This window comes from Anser anser (genome assembly GCF_964211835.1).
Source record: "Anser anser genome assembly, chromosome: 13".
Classification (NCBI taxonomy): domain Eukaryota; kingdom Metazoa; phylum Chordata; class Aves; order Anseriformes; family Anatidae; genus Anser; species Anser anser.
Genome location: NC_139734.1, coordinates 10699515 through 10717714, shown reverse-complemented (window position 1 = coordinate 10717714; position 18200 = coordinate 10699515). Strand labels below are relative to the sequence as shown.

Sequence of the window (18200 nt, the reverse complement as noted above, 5' to 3'; positions counted from 1 at the left end):
ACTTCCAGGAATTTCTAAATACTTCCAAACTTGGATTGATTAAACTTTTTTTTTTTTAACTTTTCCTGGAAAAAAAATAATAATAATATATGGTTCCTTGCCTATTTTCCCAGGTGTTTACAAATGCAGATGTGTATATATATATGTAAACAATGCATATACAACACACACACTTCAAGTAGGTGGTTCTTTACCATCATAACGTATTAGAAGGTAGATATATCAGCTTTCATAAATTAAACAGAACAGGACTTTGCAAGTACTTAAAGACGAGGGACCTCCAAAAGAAATCAGGACATTGCAAAGAACGCTGAAGTCATTAATTAAACAAATGACATGCTGATTAAACAAATGGCCTGCTTTCTTCTAGGATCCCAATTCTGCAAAATAATGTGTGTGTGCTTAAGGAACAAAGCAGGAGAGAGTTAAGCAGCCGGTCACATCTCTGCAGGATGTGGGGCCGAGGTTCTGACCCTTGGCTGAAGGCAGCGCAGAGCCATTGCTGTGTCACTCTGGAGCACGGGGGTGTCCTGTGCGGCTCTGTGGGGCTGCTGGGGCATTTTTGAAGGACAGATTTCATAAGAGTAAACTCAAAACTTTATGATCATTCAAGCTTCTTTTGGTCATCCCGCTGTAGGTAGATGTAGGTATGTCTCTGTAAGTAGCTATATACCTCCTCAGCACTTCCACACATATAAAGTTTCTTTATATGCTGGGCTTTAAACCCTTGTGCTGTTTTGCATGTGTGATCCTATCTGAAATTTTCTATCCAATAATTGAAGTGGAATGCTTTTGTCACAACTAGCTTGCACCTTCGCGATACACTTTGATGCTCATAAGTTCACTTGGTAAACACACAGATTAGACAGTCCTAACCTCACCAAAGCTGTCTTTTGCTTTTGACCTCAGTGTAGTCAGGATCTCTTAACTTATAATTGAATTTCCTCAAATAATACGAGACTTGTTTTTAACTTGCCCCATGGTTTTATGTTTGGGTGTCCCCTAACAGGGAGACAGGTAGATTTGCTTACAGTTCAACCCATTCAGTTGGTACTCAGCAAACACCAGATGCCTTTTGACAGTAAATATTCCAAAATGCTGGCATCACCTTCCCATGAACCCTAGGCTCTCTATCCAGCCCTTTATGCCTGGGTAGGAAGGGACTGAGGTCAAGCCAATAATTGCAATTCTAGAATATGCTTCATTTCTGCCTTCAGTCCGGCTGCCTGCCCGTCCCTCTTGCAATTATGTGATATGGTCTCCGCTTCATCATTCTGCTATGAGATTTGCCACAAAGCAGCCTCTGTGGCATAGGATTTGGCAGAGGCATACAGGATTTGGGTTACATTATCTCACAGAAAAGTTGACCAGATGCTTAAATCTTTTTCTGCCTTCCTCCGTGCAGAGGTCAAGCAATCAGTGCAGTACAATTATTCACTTCTCATCACCACTCTGAGCTGCTGCAGCCTCACCCACCTGGAGGGACGAGCTGTTCACAAGCTGCCCCTTTCTGGTTGCCACCGTTTGGGCTTGGGACAACAAAACCAGGAGCCAGCAGCCCACCAGGCCCAGCAGCATGGCCTCCTGCCGCTGGGGAGGGTTCCTCCCCAACAGGGTCATCCCGGGCCCTGCTGTTTCAGGGCTCAGCCTGGCCTTGCTGCAGCAGCAGCAGGGTACAAATCTGATGGGCTTTGATAAAATAGCAGTGCCTTAGAGGAGCGTGGGGGAACGTTACATGTCCACCTGATTGAGTGAGGACTGCAGTGCATAGCTTTTCCTTTTTCTTTTCCGCGTGACACAGGATTTGTGAGGGACAACTGGATTGTTGCTGGCTGTATCTTCAGTGAAATATGCACTAGCATCCCATCCTCTTGCCACACTGGCCATGTCTTTAGCCCAGATGCAACTGCCATGCTACCCTTTTGACAACAGCTTATTTATTTTTATTCTTATTCTTATTCTTATTGAATTGATTGTATTATGTTACATTTTTACTTGTGGAGTATTCACAGTGGTTGTCAGAAACTTCTGTGCTCAGAAATTTTGTTGTGACCAGTCCTAGGCTTGACCAGTGTGAAATAGCAGCTGGGAAGTTTGTTTTACTGCAGTAAGGATCATGGCTATTGCATGAAGAATTTCCTCGATCATATCCCCTTTTACTGTTTGTCTCCCTTGTCTCAAAAAAAGAATCAGCTCTGAGCTTTATAGGCAAAGAAAACAACCAAGACAAATATAACATCACCAGAGACAAGTATTACTGCCTGTCTGAATATTTATTAAATAAAAAACAAAGATAAGAGAGAATGGAGTGGCATCCACAATAAAACACACTCATTACAAGGGCATTTACAAGCTTTGCCTAAAACAACACAGTTGCATTTTCTGCATTTAACTGATTTTCCCCCTGTTCTGAACATAAGTCCCGTTCTGCTTGCACTGAGCTCAGTGGGGTGACAGTTTTGGGCCGCAGCATGGAAAAGCCTGGTGTGCACTTTCTCTTCTGTTTTTATTTCATAGCCACAGGCACCCAGGTGCTTTTTTTGAAGACAGCTGGAATACGTGTGTACAAACGATAAATCAACAGATTGATCAGAAAAAGGGCATGTTGGTTAGGTGGTCTGGTAATCAGGTTTTCACCCAAGATTTGGATTTCCTAGTAAAGGATGGGCTTTCTGTGTAAATCCATGCAAGTCACCCAATTCCCTTTCCAGATCCCTTTCCTGCTTGGGCTTTGCAGGTAAAGCCCACTTCTCTGCCTATGCTGACTTCATCCATACAGCTTGAGAGCCTAACTAGGAAAGTGGAATCAGGTGCAACCTGACGAAGACACATGTGGCCAAAATGTTCATGACTAAAACCTGTCCTCACACTCTTTACCACACATGCTGCCTGTTGGGTAGTTCAGATGTTTACCTACCACAGAAGGATGAGTGGTGATGCTTCCTAAGCAATTACATCCTCCTGGCTCAGTGAAGCATACGTGATCATTTTTTCCTCTCTTTTTTCTTTACTTACATGAATTTGTTTTCAAAAGCATGTTTTCTTCCCTAGGAGATGACCCATTCCTGGCCTCCTCCTCTTACTGCTATTCACACTCCTGGCAAGGCTGAGCAGACCAAGTTTTCTATCCCAAGCAAGGTACAAGTAAGCTATTACCAGTGACCTGATTAACGTTCTGTTCTGTTGAGTGTTCTTCGGTGGAAAGTTTATTTTTTTTAACTGGTTCCATTTCAAAGAATTTCTAAGACTATTTTTAGTTGGAAATTCCCAATCAGATTGTTGTTACTAGTAAGGCTGCTTATTTAAAGCTGCAGAAGTTACAGTGGAGGCAAAGTGAACTTTATCTTTCTTGTTATGAGAGTCATTCTACATCCAGTGCAATATGTTTTGTTTGGTTTTAATTGTTATTTGTGTAACACAATGGCTGATAGGGCATTCTTGTGTCTTTGTGATTGATTGCATGATGACATTTAGGCTGCATGGTCAAACTGTGGTGACTTTAAATGTTTCTGCCAGTGAACAGTGCTAGGGCATCTGTCTACATGCACATTCCAACGACACACAGCTACATAACGCAATGCCTGGTATTGCCCTTCTGAGAGCATGCACTCAGCAGTTGCCACATCGGAAGCACCTGGCTGGAGAGTACCTGCAGTTCACCTGTCATGCAGTGAATTGTTAAGCTGTATGATTTGAACATGCCTTTAGCCCAAATTCTGGTGTTGCCTTCTAGCTGTGATTCTGGTAGTACAGTTAGAGATCAAGCCTGCACCCAAAGCAAGCATTGCCAGAGGTATCTTTTGCTGGGACCTGAAAATCAATGAGGTGATGATGTTTGGGGAAGGGTGAACTTCCCTAGGGTAGGAACTGTACACCGGTCTGACATGGAGCCACATACATTCAGGACCTTGAAAAATAGCTTTTAAAGCTGTACTGGTACTGCTTGACATTATGGTTCAAGCAATCACATCCTCCTTTAGAAGCTGGAATGTGATTTTCCTCTTACTGATTTTATCTGTTTGGCAGATACTCCCCTGTCTGAAATGCAGCCGCCATACTTAATTGGAAATCATATGAAATTAGCAGTATCTGTGGCTCCTTAAAAATAACAAAGCCAGTGCCCAGAATGTCTTATTTTAATGGAATGTGATTGTTACTCTTCCAGCACTGCCAACATCAGTGCAGATGACTGCTACAGCAATAAGTATCATAAATCATAATCATACCAGAGTATAATCCTCACCATAAATTTGGTTAAAGTCTGTTGAACCCACTTAGGTGAAAGTAGATTCCTATCTGCGTGAATACATATACAAGTATGTGAGAATAAAGTTTTTTGCCCACTGGAAGTTGTATTTTTTTACTTTATACAATCTCTTAAATTAGTGCTCTGTTTTTGATGGGTCCCACAGTCCTGCAGACTGCTGCTCTCTCCATTGAGAGCAGTACTAGAAGAGTTTCAGAGAAGATAAAATTTTGTTTTGCTCTTCTTTTCCTATTGTTTGCTTTGAACTTTTAAGATCCACATCAAAGTTAATGATTTCTGGGCAAGTTAAATGTTGATTCTAAAATTCTTGACCATATCACTTTAATATAAATTATAAATTAGATTTTTTGAGCTAGCATTTCAGGAAATAAGCAAGCGCACAAATGTTAGCTAGTTTTACTTCAAAAAACAACAGAAATGTCTTTTCAGAACATCACCCTAAATCAGTTATAGCTAGCCAAATTATAGATCTTAGACATAACGTGGCTAGATTTTGCAGCCGTATAAAACAGAGGCACTATTAGAAGTTCTCAGCTTAACTACAAAACTAAGAATCCTCATGAGAAACATATATAAAAAATGTGATAACAAAGACGGAACCTATCAGACCAATTTATCCCTTTGACATTCAGATTTAAAGTGCCATGTTTACTCTTAGGGCATGATTTACTTCACAAGGGACTGACTGACAGCACAGTACAATATTAGGAACTAATAATGCCCTAAGAGGAAGTGCAGTGAGGGCTTTAATGACTTTAACATCCTACAGAACTAACACTCCCAGCAAAGTAGTGCCTGGCTGTAAGACGAAGTTGTAAATAACACCTTAATTTCAAATGATCAAACTCTGCTTGGAAGGAAAACTGATTACAATCACTGTGGACTGTAAAGCCTAGAGAAAAACTAAGGAAGAAAACAGTGTGACATTAAGGGAGCAGCTTAGCTATTGTAAGCCAACAAAAATCTCTGCATTAGCATTCTCAGAGTTACGAGCCAGATTCTTTGCTGGTGTAATGTTGTATTTCCATCAATTTTGTATGGATTTGGACCAACGTCTATCAGGTGAAGAAATGCCACCTACGTCTTTATCAAATCCTATGTGTCACAGCCCAAATAAAAATGCTGTGACTATCAGTAAAAGGTTACTGTATTTTCAAGCAATGAGATCAAAAAGAAAGGCAGTGGTGCTAAATCTAATGCTTTTAAATTTTACATCATAGATGCCCCATACACACATCCATGGCCAAGCCTGGAACAGGGTAGACCACTGTTGGTATAAACCATCACAATGACTTTATTTAAAAACACGGGGGGAGCGGGGGCATGTAGATTTACAGCAGAAGAGGACAAGCTCTTGTCTGAACTGTGAAATTGTCCCTCAGTGGTGCTCTGTCTCCACGGTTAATGTTTTTTTTAAACTAATGTCACCGGTGTTGCCTTAACAATCACATGATTCCTTCCCTGTATCATCTCCTTCCCTGTTTCTTTAATGCTAGTGCCCTTCATCTAGCAAGCTCAGAATTTTACCTTCTTCATCTCATTTAACTAATGCTGACATTGTGTGTTCTTTTTTGTAGGACTCCCAACATCTGACCTCAGGATACAATGTACAAAGTAGGTCTTTATCATCCTGGTCCTAACAGTCAGGGTTGTATTATTTTTTTCCTGCTTAACATCATTAAAACAAAGGCTAAAAAAAATTAATTTCTATGGTGCTAAAGCAGATCAGTTCCATTTTTTATTACATGTTATGCATCATGGCATGTTGTGAAACCAAGTATAATTAGATGGGCTGACAGCTTTGGGTGCATTTTAATTCTACAGTAATCTTTTGACATTTGAAAATGTGTTTCCTTTGTTTGCAGAGTGGAGCGATCCAGCAGGGAAAGTTGCAACTAAGTCAGTGCCACAAAAGTCGTAAGTATTATTATTTCCAGCTTTAAATCTTGTTTTAAATTTATCATAAAGAATGAGCTTATTTCTCCAAAGGTAACTAAAATCTAGCTCCACTCATAATCTTGTCCTGGTGTTCAGGTGTTCTCAGTAGTCCTTAAAAATTAGCCATAAACCAGTTTTATGTTTTCAGTGCCTATTACTATTTCTTCTATTTAAGCATTAGCTAACAGAGATATGTATGAAAGATGAGTTTATTAAGCAGAAATAATGCTGATTTTAGTTGTACAACTTGCCAAAATTAAATCACTTTTATGCTTCTCTCATCAGATACTAAGCCTCTTACAATAGGAAATGCAACCCAGTGAACAGATGATGCAGGAATTTTAACATTTATACAGTGAGGAAAAGTTAAATACATAGTACAGAATGATACTACTGGCTGGTGTTGAAAAGTGGGTCTTGAGTTTCATACATTTTGAAACAGCTGAAAATCACAGATGGTCTATAAATATGACAGTTGAAAATTGTGGAAGAGCTAATTCTCCACTGTGATAAACCATTTTTCTTTGGTGCTTCTCTGGTGTTAGACTGCAATAATGTGGCAGTGGGTTGAAGCTGCAGTGTTTTCCTACTTCTACCCCAGCATCTCAAAATAATTTACAAGTAGAAATTAATTACTTTGAAAATTAGGTTGGTGTTTTTATACTCACTAAAATATGTGGGTCTGATTTCATTTCAGAGCTGCTATTGTATTTTAGTGTTCAATAGTTTTAAACTACCAAATGCAGAACTGTACTAGCTTAACTGAAGTTTGTGTAAATACAATATGTTCATTTAGAATGACTTCAAAGTGTTTCTGGTGGTTCCTTTTTAATCTAGTAGGGAAGCGATTTTAAGTAAATCCCTATATGGGAAGAAAACTCAATGTAGAGAGAGCTCCGTTTATTTATTTATTTTTAATTAATTTAAATACATGACTTTTTAGTGCAAGTTCATGTACAGTAAAAAGCTTGCTGGAATTCAGTGATGTCTCTGTGACCATGTAAGAGATCTGGGACTAGACTGGGGGTGCCCAATTCATTGGTACACTCACCAGGCTCTGAAGGTCCAGTTCTTTACTCGTAAAGTCAGCTCATGGAAGTACTCATTCGAATAAGGTTAGTTCCTTGCATAAAGCTTTACAAAACTGTTTAAACAGTTAAATCAGTCTTAAAATTAAATGCTTTATTATTAAGATCAAATGAGAATTGGGTAGGAATGCTAGGAATAATTTGCATGAATAGCATTTGTTTATGAAACTCAGTGTCAAATTAGTGTCTCCCTTTTGCTATTTTGATTTCCAGTAAGGACTGCTGATTTTTTTTTTTTAAAGAATCTAGCCAAACTAGACCCACTGTTCTTCATAGCAGAATGGGTGCATTCATGTTTCAGAACATCTAAGTGATCCAAACCTAACATCAAGCACATTCTCTAGTAAAAAATAAAAAAATAAAAAATAAAAAATTATTATTACATCTTAAACTGATTTTTCTCCTAAAGCAAGTGTATTTGGACTCCACTGTGAAAAATGTTTTAGAGAGTATACTATAAAATACAATATTTCAATAGTTTGTAACCAACAGTAATAGACTTGTCAATCATGGTTTATAGTTATAAGCTGAATTTCAGAAGAACAGTGCTTCAGAGCTCAGTGGTATATAGTGCATTTAATGGGACCAAAGCTCTCTATAGGAAGCCTGATATAAAACCCGAAGACACTGAGTACATTTTATGAACCAGTTGCTCTCTGTTCTGCTGCTTGATCTAAAGTTCCAGTACTATCAATCAGATTTCTGCTGCAATGAACTGCCTTCTTATGGTAGGTGATAGATTTTACACATGAGAGATCAGAGCTGCAATAAAGCTACTTTTATTTTTAGCTTCCAAATGAAGATCAGCTAACCCATTACTATCACTTTTTCTCTTTTACTGCAGAAAAATTGTTAAGGCAGCTTCCAAGAATTTCCATAGGGCTTTGTGAGGTTAGAAGGCAGTCCACTGTGAGACTTGGTATTACAAGGCCAATTTGTTTCTTTAGATCTGCGTGTGTAGTCACCACCATGTTCAATGGGAATTATTGTACTTTATAATGAAATTAAAGCAGAAAGTGGGGCAGAAAGAAATAATGGTATTAAGTAGTTAGGGCTGGATAATGTGATCCAAATAAACCCTGATAGATTGACAGCTCCTGCAGTAATTGTGTATTTTAATAATTTAGTATTTATCAGAATGCCGTTGTATTAGAAAGGATTTAATCTTTCTAACATTGGGTCATTCCAGGGACATTGGAGCGTATGAGTAAAATTACAGTCCAACTGATCCCCGGTAACGTTTTCAGCTACACTGTCAACCACTCAGCATGATCTCACTGATTTCAAAACTATATCCCCCACCAATTCCTCACGTATTTTGTCAATAGGAGGCTGAGATAGTTGGGGTTGTTTGGCCCAGAGAAGAGAAGGCTCTGGGGAGACCGTATTTCAGCCTTCCAGTACATAAAGGGGGCCTACAAGAAAGATGGAAAAAAGACTCTTTGCCATGGTATGTAGTGATAGGACAAGGAATAAATGTTTTAAACTAAAAGAGAGTAAATGTAGATTAGATGTAAGGAAGACATTCTTCACTTTGAGGGTGGTTAGACAGTGTAACAGGTTGCCTCGAGAGGTTGTGGATGCCCCCCCCCCCCCCCCCCCCCCCCCGAAAAAGTTCAAAGTAAGGTTGGATGGGACCTTAAGCAACCTGATCTACTGGAAGGTGTCCTGGCTCATGGCAGAAACTAGATGATCTTTAGAGATCCCTTCCAATTCAAACCATTCTATGATTTCAATTTCATCGAACCTGAAAGGATTTGGGTTTGCTCATCTATATCCTTTCTTAGAGATCTTTTTCACCTGGACATTTTTCTAGATATTTTCCGACTTTTTAAGCTTACATTCAATTCCATGGAAAGTTAAGTTATATTTTCTACTTACAGTGACAGTCTTACAGACTCCATTGTCTTGATTAGAAATCTGCAAAAATTAGTACTAATGTGCTTGAGTTCACTGTATTACTGAGTTATACCATGACTAGTTGAGGCAAGTGTGCAGAACAAAGTGCTTTGCCTCCACGATGTATTCTGCTCCAGCAGCCAAGTTGCCTGTATCTCTTTACAAAATTCAAGTGTAGACACATTGACATCCTGAAAGATCAGGCCAAAGGGATGATGTTGGGATTGCACTGAAGTTCTGCACCTACATTGTACACGAGTGATCAGGAGTATTTTAAATAATTCATGTAACTAATATCAGATCTTAATTTCTACTCAAAAGTCTTGAAAATGAAATTTTGAACCACTGGTGTGTGTGTAGAGTGTGGTGAATTTCTGTAGCTGAAATTGGTCTACGTGAAAGTATGGCGCTTGGCTTCCTTTTTCTCTTTTTTCTTTTTTTAATTTCAAATTCACTGTAAGACTCCATTGCGTGCTGTGCAGTCAGTTTTCATCCAGTCTACTCTGATTAGCTTGTTATGAAGCATAGCAAGTAGGAACAGATAAGGTGTGCAACCAATTGCACTGAGAAGGATTTTCTGTCAACTTCCATGAATTCGAGGGTACATACTTAGCTTGCGACTTAGGTTTCTGTTATATAATTACCGCTGCGAGGATGTCATCCTCAAACATCCAGTTCTTTTGTTCTGTTTGGTTGTTAGCATTTGGCCTCGGTCCAGTTGGAAACTACCCAGAACCTTTTTAATCAAGCACATCCTGTGTTTCAAAATCATACTGCAGAGTAGTCTTGGGTAGTTTCCATAAAAGCCTAGCTAAAAAGAAGAATGTAACCATAATGGTATTCTTCCCCTGTCATAAAATGACTTCCTATACTTACTGTGTTAATACAGTATTAAAAGGCCCTTCTCATAGGCTCAGAGAACTACCAGAAACCATTAAAAACTTAGAGCAACAAATTTTTATGGATCAGACAAAAACAACTTATTTTGTCTTTATAAGGTTTTTGTGATCCATGATACTTAATGATACACAACCTGTGTGGGGGCTAGAGGACAGCTAAGTACAGTCAGCTGAAAAGCAAAACAAGCAGCTAAAACCTTTTATGTGATATTTCAGAAAAGATTTTTCAAAGGGAGCACACCACTGGCTTCAGCTGGGCCAGGATTTCACTTCACAGCTTTAAAAACATTTCAGTAAATACCAATACTTTTCTAATCCCAAAGATTATCATAGTACTTGATGGAAGTCTGTTTGAAAATGGAAATGTGCTTCTTGACATCTAACTACTTTTCCTAAGTATCTAATGGTTTTTTGGAAGTTCTCCACGGTGTCAGGGATCGCCACCTGGGAACATGCAAACCAAAATTTGGCAGCATGTTCAAGCTATGAATTAAAGGTGATTCACGGTTTGAAATGAATCAGCATGAGGTCCTTATGAAGAGTAATCAGACATCAAGAGGATTTTACACCAAGGATTGTATATTGGATAATGCGACAACACGTAATGTTGTTATTCAGAATGTTCAAATCAAGAATCACTGATGAATTCTTAACCTTGAAAGGATTCAGTTTTTAAAACCTGGGATGCATTCAATGTTGATGCATTATTTCCCGTTCAATAAGATGAACCAAAAACTTGTACAATTCATCTCCAAGTGTAATAGGGAGAATGTTTCAACTTATGTTTCAACTCTATATATGAGATCCAGTCACAATCCAGCCCAGATGTAACACACTGAAGAAGCTGAGATTTTAGTATTTCTAATTACAGTTTTTAATCAATTGTATTAAAGCACAAGAGTGTCAATTGATCCCACCAGTGTTGATAGCCTGCTTTTTTTTTATAGTGTACATTCATTTTCACTTAGTAAGTGTGGCAAGCTTTAATCACTAGACTAAGTACTGCCTGTTTGTTAGAAGTGGGAAGTTCCAAGGATATTCCCTCTGGGTAAACTGGGAAGTCATGAATACAAGGGACTTACACTGCCGTGGACAAATTATGATAAGTGAAACAACACTGGCATGTAATTGGAACTCCATTAATCTTTAGAGAGCTACAGTGCACCATATTAAAGGGACAAATAGAAAATGAAAATAGAAGGTCTGTCTGATAAGACATCATTCATCTTTCATATTTACTATTTTGTTTTGCTGTTTAGAAGTTAGCTTTGCATCCTCTTGCCCTGATAAGTTCTTACATATTATCACCTGGGATTTGGAACAATGATAACCAGTCACAATTGTATCATTTTGTTTTTCACTGCCACAGGATTCTACTTTTGAGCAATTGGAACTAAAACATAAAAGCATTTCCTATGGCCAGTTGCTCATAGAAGCGAACTTTCAAGACATTTCAGCTGCTGTTAAATGTTTTAAAATTCAGTGTCATAATTAAAAGCCCTGTATCCTTGAAGATAAGCCCATTATTCAAAATAATTTCTAAATTAGACTTTTAATTTGTTTTCATTATTTAGCTGGCTCCCATACAGTTTAACCGCCCTGTCAAAATAAAGTTATTTCCTAATACATTCTTTTCCGTGATCTCTTTCTCCTGACATGTTTATAAATCTGTTTAAAAGATTGTGTGAACAGAACTAAATTAATTCTCTTATATTTTGCTGATCAACGTTGAATAGTTTTTCTTGACTATCACAGACATATAATTACTGCCCTTAAGAATTCCTGAAACAAGCTACCCAACTGCAGTATTGCCAGCATTGATGATTGCAACTCAAATAAGCATTGAAGCATTTCAATTTCTTTTGTTTCTATATAAACCCTCATTTAAAAAAAATAATTTTGCCCTAAAAATTGAAATACTTTGTTCTCAAGTAGGATGCATCACAGCCAAATACTATCACTGAACTGTGACCACCAAAGTGTCAGTATTAATAGAGACAGGTAAATGACATACATTAATATGTTTGGGTTCGGGATGCATTTCCCTGTCTGGTAAGTATCAGTTACCATTTTGGAAACGAGTAAGACTGAAAATCTGCCACAGGTTTCCCTGTAGTTAAAGAGCTTTTCCACAGGCAGCAGCATATGTTGTGCCTTCGTGGCTTTAGGCCAGTCTGAAACCGACCTCCCAATTTACATTTCTGTGGGATGGAATCACTTCCGAACTTCAGTGCAACTTCAAACATTCATTTTGAAAAAACAAATGCACTTGGTAAATCTGAACATGTAAATCAGGATAGAGCAGAGAAAGCCACCACAGACAATACCTCTCCCACCCATTTGTTTTCTGAGCTTCACGCCTGCTGATAAAATGCACATAAACTAACTTCTTGCTTGCTTTCTGGTCACCTTAGTTTGGACATTTTGTTTTAACTCTGACCTGTCAGTATACTTTAGGTTCAGAATGCAGCCATTTCTCACTTTTTCTTCCTGATGCTCTTTCCTCTAGTCACTTTAATTCTTACTTTCGTATCTTAGTAGCCTGAGACAAACTGAGAAAAGTGTCACCCAGGTTCATCTGCACCATACTAAAAAATAGTTGTAATCGGAAACGGGTGATAAGCTTGAAAGAAGAATGGGTTTTGCCAGGAAACTTGTCATTTATAATACCAGAATGGGCTTGAAACTCCCAATTTGTGTCCTAAATATCCTAGGTAAGACTAACAACCACTTCTCCTAATATCACAACTTAATCCTTTGCATCTTTCCTCTGAACTCCTCTGACAACCCCAATAATCCACCACATTTTTCTCAGCTTTACACCGTCTATCCAGAGCAACTTATATTGCTACCATTATCCTTTGGACTGAGGGCTCAGCAGGGCTCCAAACCCTATCAATTTTCTGGCCAGAGGGCTTATTTTTTATGAAGCGAAGTTCTCACAACACCCCATGGGGCTAGGCCACGCTCACTGCATTATCCTGTCTTGGATAGCCCTTGGAGCCACAGATTGAGAATGACTTAACCTTACAACATATAGGCCCTCCCAAATGACAAAAAATAAAAATAAAATATTCCACTCTGCTGTGCTAATTACTGCTCTGAGTTCCTGGAGGAAGAGCTGCTTCCCTCGCTTGTGCCCGTGCACCTTGGCAAAACACATTTTGAGACTTTCCTAATGCTGTTACCACGGCTTCCTGAAGATATGGTGTAGCTCTTGAGGAGGAGGAAGACCTCTATAGCCTTACCCCAGCAGGTGCAAACTGATTGTTTAATTGAAATCCATGTTGCAGAGAACATGAAAATTGGCAAATCTAAAGTTATTTCTTAATTTCCACAGGAGCTTTTTATCCTTCAAGATGCAAATAGCAAAAAAAAATAAAAATAAAAAAAAAAAATCTGAAGGTAGTTGAGCTTTCAGGAAGTTGTCCCTTACTGAAAAGTCTTGTTTACTCAAAATACTTCACAAAAAGATCTTCCCAGATCTTGAAAGAAAGATGTTGACTCACGTACCTTGTATCGACAAGGAAGGCTTCAGTGCAGCTGTCAGGCTCATCTGAGTCTGTAAAAGTAGTAAATACCTCCAGTAATGAGGGGATTGCTTTCACAACGACCTGCCTACCTGTTACACTCGATTTAAGTATTTGCTTCTTCGATATCCCTGATAAGTTACATACATTTAACTGCGTTTTGAGGACATATATGTGCTTTTCTGCAGAGAGAGAGGACCGTGAATCCGTGCTGCCCATTTTTGATTTAGCATGAATTTCAATAGCTCCAGACAAATTGGAAGGCCTATACAAATCATATAGTTTCAAGTCTGGCTGTGTGCTAGACTGGAATTTTTGGTTAGGTCAGACCTTTATCTCAGCTTCTTTTTGTGGCTCTTTATGGGGAGATTGAAGAGGAACTGAAACTGGTGACCTGTCTTGACCTTTAGTACTGGATTAAAATTCCAACTTGCTGCCATGGCAACGGGGCCTTGAAAATTAGATCCTGACAGAAGCAGGGAGAAACTTAAAACTGCAACTGCGGCACTGAACTGAAGAAAGGTTGCTTACAATTGTCAGTGATAGGCTTTTAATTGAAATTATCTGTCTTTCCTTGTGCTTAACAAAAAAATAAGGAAGAGAGAAATGAGAAGAACAGAAAATTGTCTTGATTGTTTTAGGCAAAAATGTGCTGCAATACAAGGCAAAGCACATGCTGCAGCATCCAGCACCACCAGGCTCTGATATCAGAGGTGGCAGCGATCGAACCGATGTGGTAAGAAGGGACCCAGACATGCACTCATAAAGGTCTAAACCACCCAGACCAGCCCGCTAGCAGGAGCCAGACAGTGGCCAGTGTTAAATCACAGGTTAACTTTCTTTCTTTTCTCCTTTAACCTGACATCAGGGATCAAAAGAGACATCATGGTGTTGTGTCTGACTCCCAGGATCCATGCAATTATCTGTTCTGTAAATGTAAAGGAATAAACATAAGCCAAATAGTGCTATTTCAGATCAAGTGTGATAAAAGTTACTCATTTTCCAATCTAATCAATGCAACAGTCAGACACAGATAATAATGCAAGTCCTTCACTGCTAAAGGAGGTTGTTTTTCTTCCCATAAAGAGCAAAATGCAGTTGTAACCTGAAGGGAGAAGGCCCTAAGGGTCACATAATGGATTTCCTGCTCCTTTTGCACTTGATCCAGGAATCCCCCTCATCCTCAAATCCAATAACCTTGAATATCAGGTTGTAGCACCTTCCTGTGTTAACCTGTGGCTTTGCCAAAACACCGGGGGATCCTGAGGATGCTCCGAGGCCCCTGCTCCCCTTCTCGTGGTGAGGAGTGAGCAGACACAGGGGGATGATGCCTCCTAGCAGCCCCACTCCTTAAAGTTCCTGTAGGAATTGCCATCTTCTTTATTAAAAAATAAAAAATAATATTAAAAAAATCTCATAAAAGTGCATAGGTTTTACATACCAGATAAAGGAGTCTTCTTAACGGGCAAATAGGGTTGAATTAGATTAGATGCTCTGTATAGCTAGATAACTGCTGCAGAATCAGAATGGATTATAGCTACTGTGTGTAGGGCTAACAACTCTAGGTAGATGGCATTAAATTTTTGGGAGAGATAGTTTGGTCAAAGCTTAATTTCCATACACTGCAAAATCCTAAAACCGTGTTTGGCGTCTGAGTTCAAGTAGAAGGCATGCACATAAAAATAATTCCTTTAGTTTTCTTTAGACTGTACTACCAATGTATTAGATTTTTTGCATATTGGTGTACTGTGTGATTATAGGATCAGAGGAAAAATTACAGGCGTTCACAACCACAAAATTTTGGATAATATGTTTTGTCACATTTACTGTGTGGTTTAGAGATAATGGTTATCACTAATACTTTCAATTTTCAAGAGCAGATGACGATTAGCTAAGTGCAGGTTGCATTGAAATAATACATTATAATCTCATCTTAACAAAACACTGATTTCTGGAGTAGACTGTTGACATGATACATAGCAGAAAGCAGGTGAGTAGATGAGCAATGTTCTAACAAAGGGAAATAAAATCCACTTAACATTTCCCAGCCTCTGAGTTATGTGCTTCAGTAATGTCAGACAGTTAAAAATAGAGGCCATTCATTTGAAATTTCAAGTGTCAAATTAGTTCCTAGAGTAAGTTAGTTATTTCAATGGAGTTACAGTCAGAGATTAATTTGGCCCATCCCAATGTACACTTGCCACTGTTACCATTTCTTACAAAAGCACCACTAATTCTGCCTTTAATTACTGTCAGACTGTAATATAGAGCCCTAGAGTATCTGGCAATAAACTTGTTTTGCCAGGAGGGAAGGTAAAGAAACATTTAAATAGGTTTTTAAAATAAACATGAAGTCTCTGAAGATGTACTGTTGTAGTATAAGCTGTATATCAAAATATATAAACATCTAGTTGTAACAATGGCTTTGTAAACACATTACCGAGCAAACTATGAAAAGTAATCCACCAAGGGGCTGTTTCCTAACTCATAAGCACTAAGTTAAGAGACCAGTGCCATAAAGTAGATATGTGCTGTTAAAAAATACTTCCTTTTTTGTGAGATTATTTTGTTTTAAGCCGAATGGATGATTCCCTTTTATTTTTAGATGTGTATATTTTTATGCTTGGAAATGTCTGTATTTAAGGAAAAAAGCCAGCCATTCTTGTAAAGGCCATGAATAATTCATTAATATGTGAACAGGGTGCAAATGATGTTAAAGGGTGGCTGGCATCATAGTGCCGACATGCACCTCACGTGGGTAGAGCGGCAGCGGTGTCATGCAGTCCTGCCACAACTGCTCACTGGCTTTTTGCGCAATTACCATATTGTGGTGTATAATGAAAAAGTCTTCATACTGTCATTGCTTTCAGCAGCCTGCGGGCATGGCCTGAGGAGCAATTGGAGCCCACCTCCCAGGGCACGCGCAGCCTCCTCACTCCCAAGATCTACGATGGCTTGGTGAGCTTCCAGCTGCTGCAGGGCAGCCCCACCGCAGCAGGGCTGCAGGCTGCTTACCCAGGCTGCACGCATGCTTAGGTATTACAGCAGTTTTGGAGGCCACGTTTTCCAAATAATCCTGGCACAGCTGTCGATCAAATGTGCACATTGCATGCCTCTGTGTCCCCACCCCAAACCAGTTCAGAGCGGCCTGCTGCAATATAGAGAAGGCATGAGGTAAGGCATCGCATGGTATGAGTCCTTCTGATCTCATGTTTGCATCTTGCCTCATGCCTGGCTGAGGAGCCTTCCCACTGTGCCACGCTCATCGATAATGTCAAGAAGAGAAGGGGGATCACAACCGGAGCGTGATCTGAATTCTGGGTTGATGAGGTTTTTTGCATTTACCCACTGCATCTTCAAAGCAAACAGCAATATTGCTGGTGACTACAAGGGGAGTTTGCTCAGAGAGTGTGCAGCTCACTCTCAGAGGGATTTTATTCAGGAAATTGCAAAACTTGAGTAAGAGAAGGTGTTAAGTGAATTATATACAAACTGGATATGGAATTAATCTGCCAGAGCCAAAAACCAGTAAAAGCACATGTATTGCCAATTGCCATCATTTTTTGCAATTTTGCAAATTGTGCAGCTATACAAATATTGAGCTAAAAAAACAATGTTATATTCCTTCTCCAAGATACAGAATTGGTTATGCTATTTTGCTTTAGTTGGTGTTGCAAACTATTATTATTATTAATGGACTCTTGTGAATTAAAAAAACTATCCAGAGATTGATATAGCTTAGATCCTTGGTAATATATGGTACACAACTCAGACTGATTAATATCAGTGAGAGAGCATTCATTGATTTTGTTCGCTTCATCTCAACCAGTAGAAATAGTAACTGTTTAGGGGACTGGTGAAAATTTGTGTAGTTGAAATCTCAGTTATGACTGGTCATGGTGCTGTTGTAAGAAGTAACAGGAGACTGAGACTGTTCAGAAGAATGAGCACTGTGCCTGGGTATGAAGATTTTGGAGGATTCATTTATTAGTATAACAACTTGGCATTTCAGTGTTGTTGTTTTTTTGTAAAGATTTAAGGCTTTAATAAGCAGCTGTTCATGTGTAGTAACTTTTTTAAAAAGTCCGTTCTGCTAGGTAAAATTTCTTCACGTGTTGTCTATAGAACACGCACCGTGCATCATATTAAAAGAAGAATAAAGCAAACACAATGAATCTGTTAAATCGTAATGGCTCCCAATCGTGACAAATTTGCAGATTAAAGCTCATTGAATACACATTTAAATGATAGATGATAATAGCTTGGAAAGAGCCATTATGATCTGTTTCATCAATAATCCACATTTTTTTGCCTTGTAACTACACCAAGGATGAACATAATGGATAGTGCCTGATGAAAAAAATATTTTGTTTATGGAAGAGAATCAGAGAAAAGAAATTCTCAGATTAACAAATTTAAGTGGTTGTTACTGTTTGTTTATATTGTTTATACATGACAGATTTTTCCCATTATTAATATTAATCATTTACAGCACCAGAGTTTGTACTCAGAAAAAACGCATGTTTAGTCTTAATATCCCTCAAACTGCAGTTTATTTCACTGAATTTTGGAAAGAGTA

At 38.7% G+C, this 18200-nt stretch overlaps 1 protein-coding gene across 16 annotated transcripts in view; it reads left to right on the top strand.

Annotated features, from left to right (window-relative positions):
- Positions 1-18200, top strand: part of AFF2 (ALF transcription elongation factor 2) — a 426609-nt gene that overhangs the window by 296904 nt on the left and 111505 nt on the right. For 13 of the 16 annotated variants that reach the window (XM_083797145.1, XM_083797153.1, XM_083797147.1 and 10 more), the window contains 3 exons: positions 3052-3144; positions 5845-5881; positions 6133-6184. In XM_083797145.1, the coding sequence (XP_083653271.1) occupies positions 3052-3144; positions 5845-5881; positions 6133-6184 (182 nt within the window). The remainder of the gene's footprint in view (positions 1-3051; positions 3145-5844; positions 5882-6132; positions 6185-18200) is intronic. The other 3 variants (XM_083797142.1, XM_083797141.1, XM_083797149.1) reach the window with 1 other exon arrangement.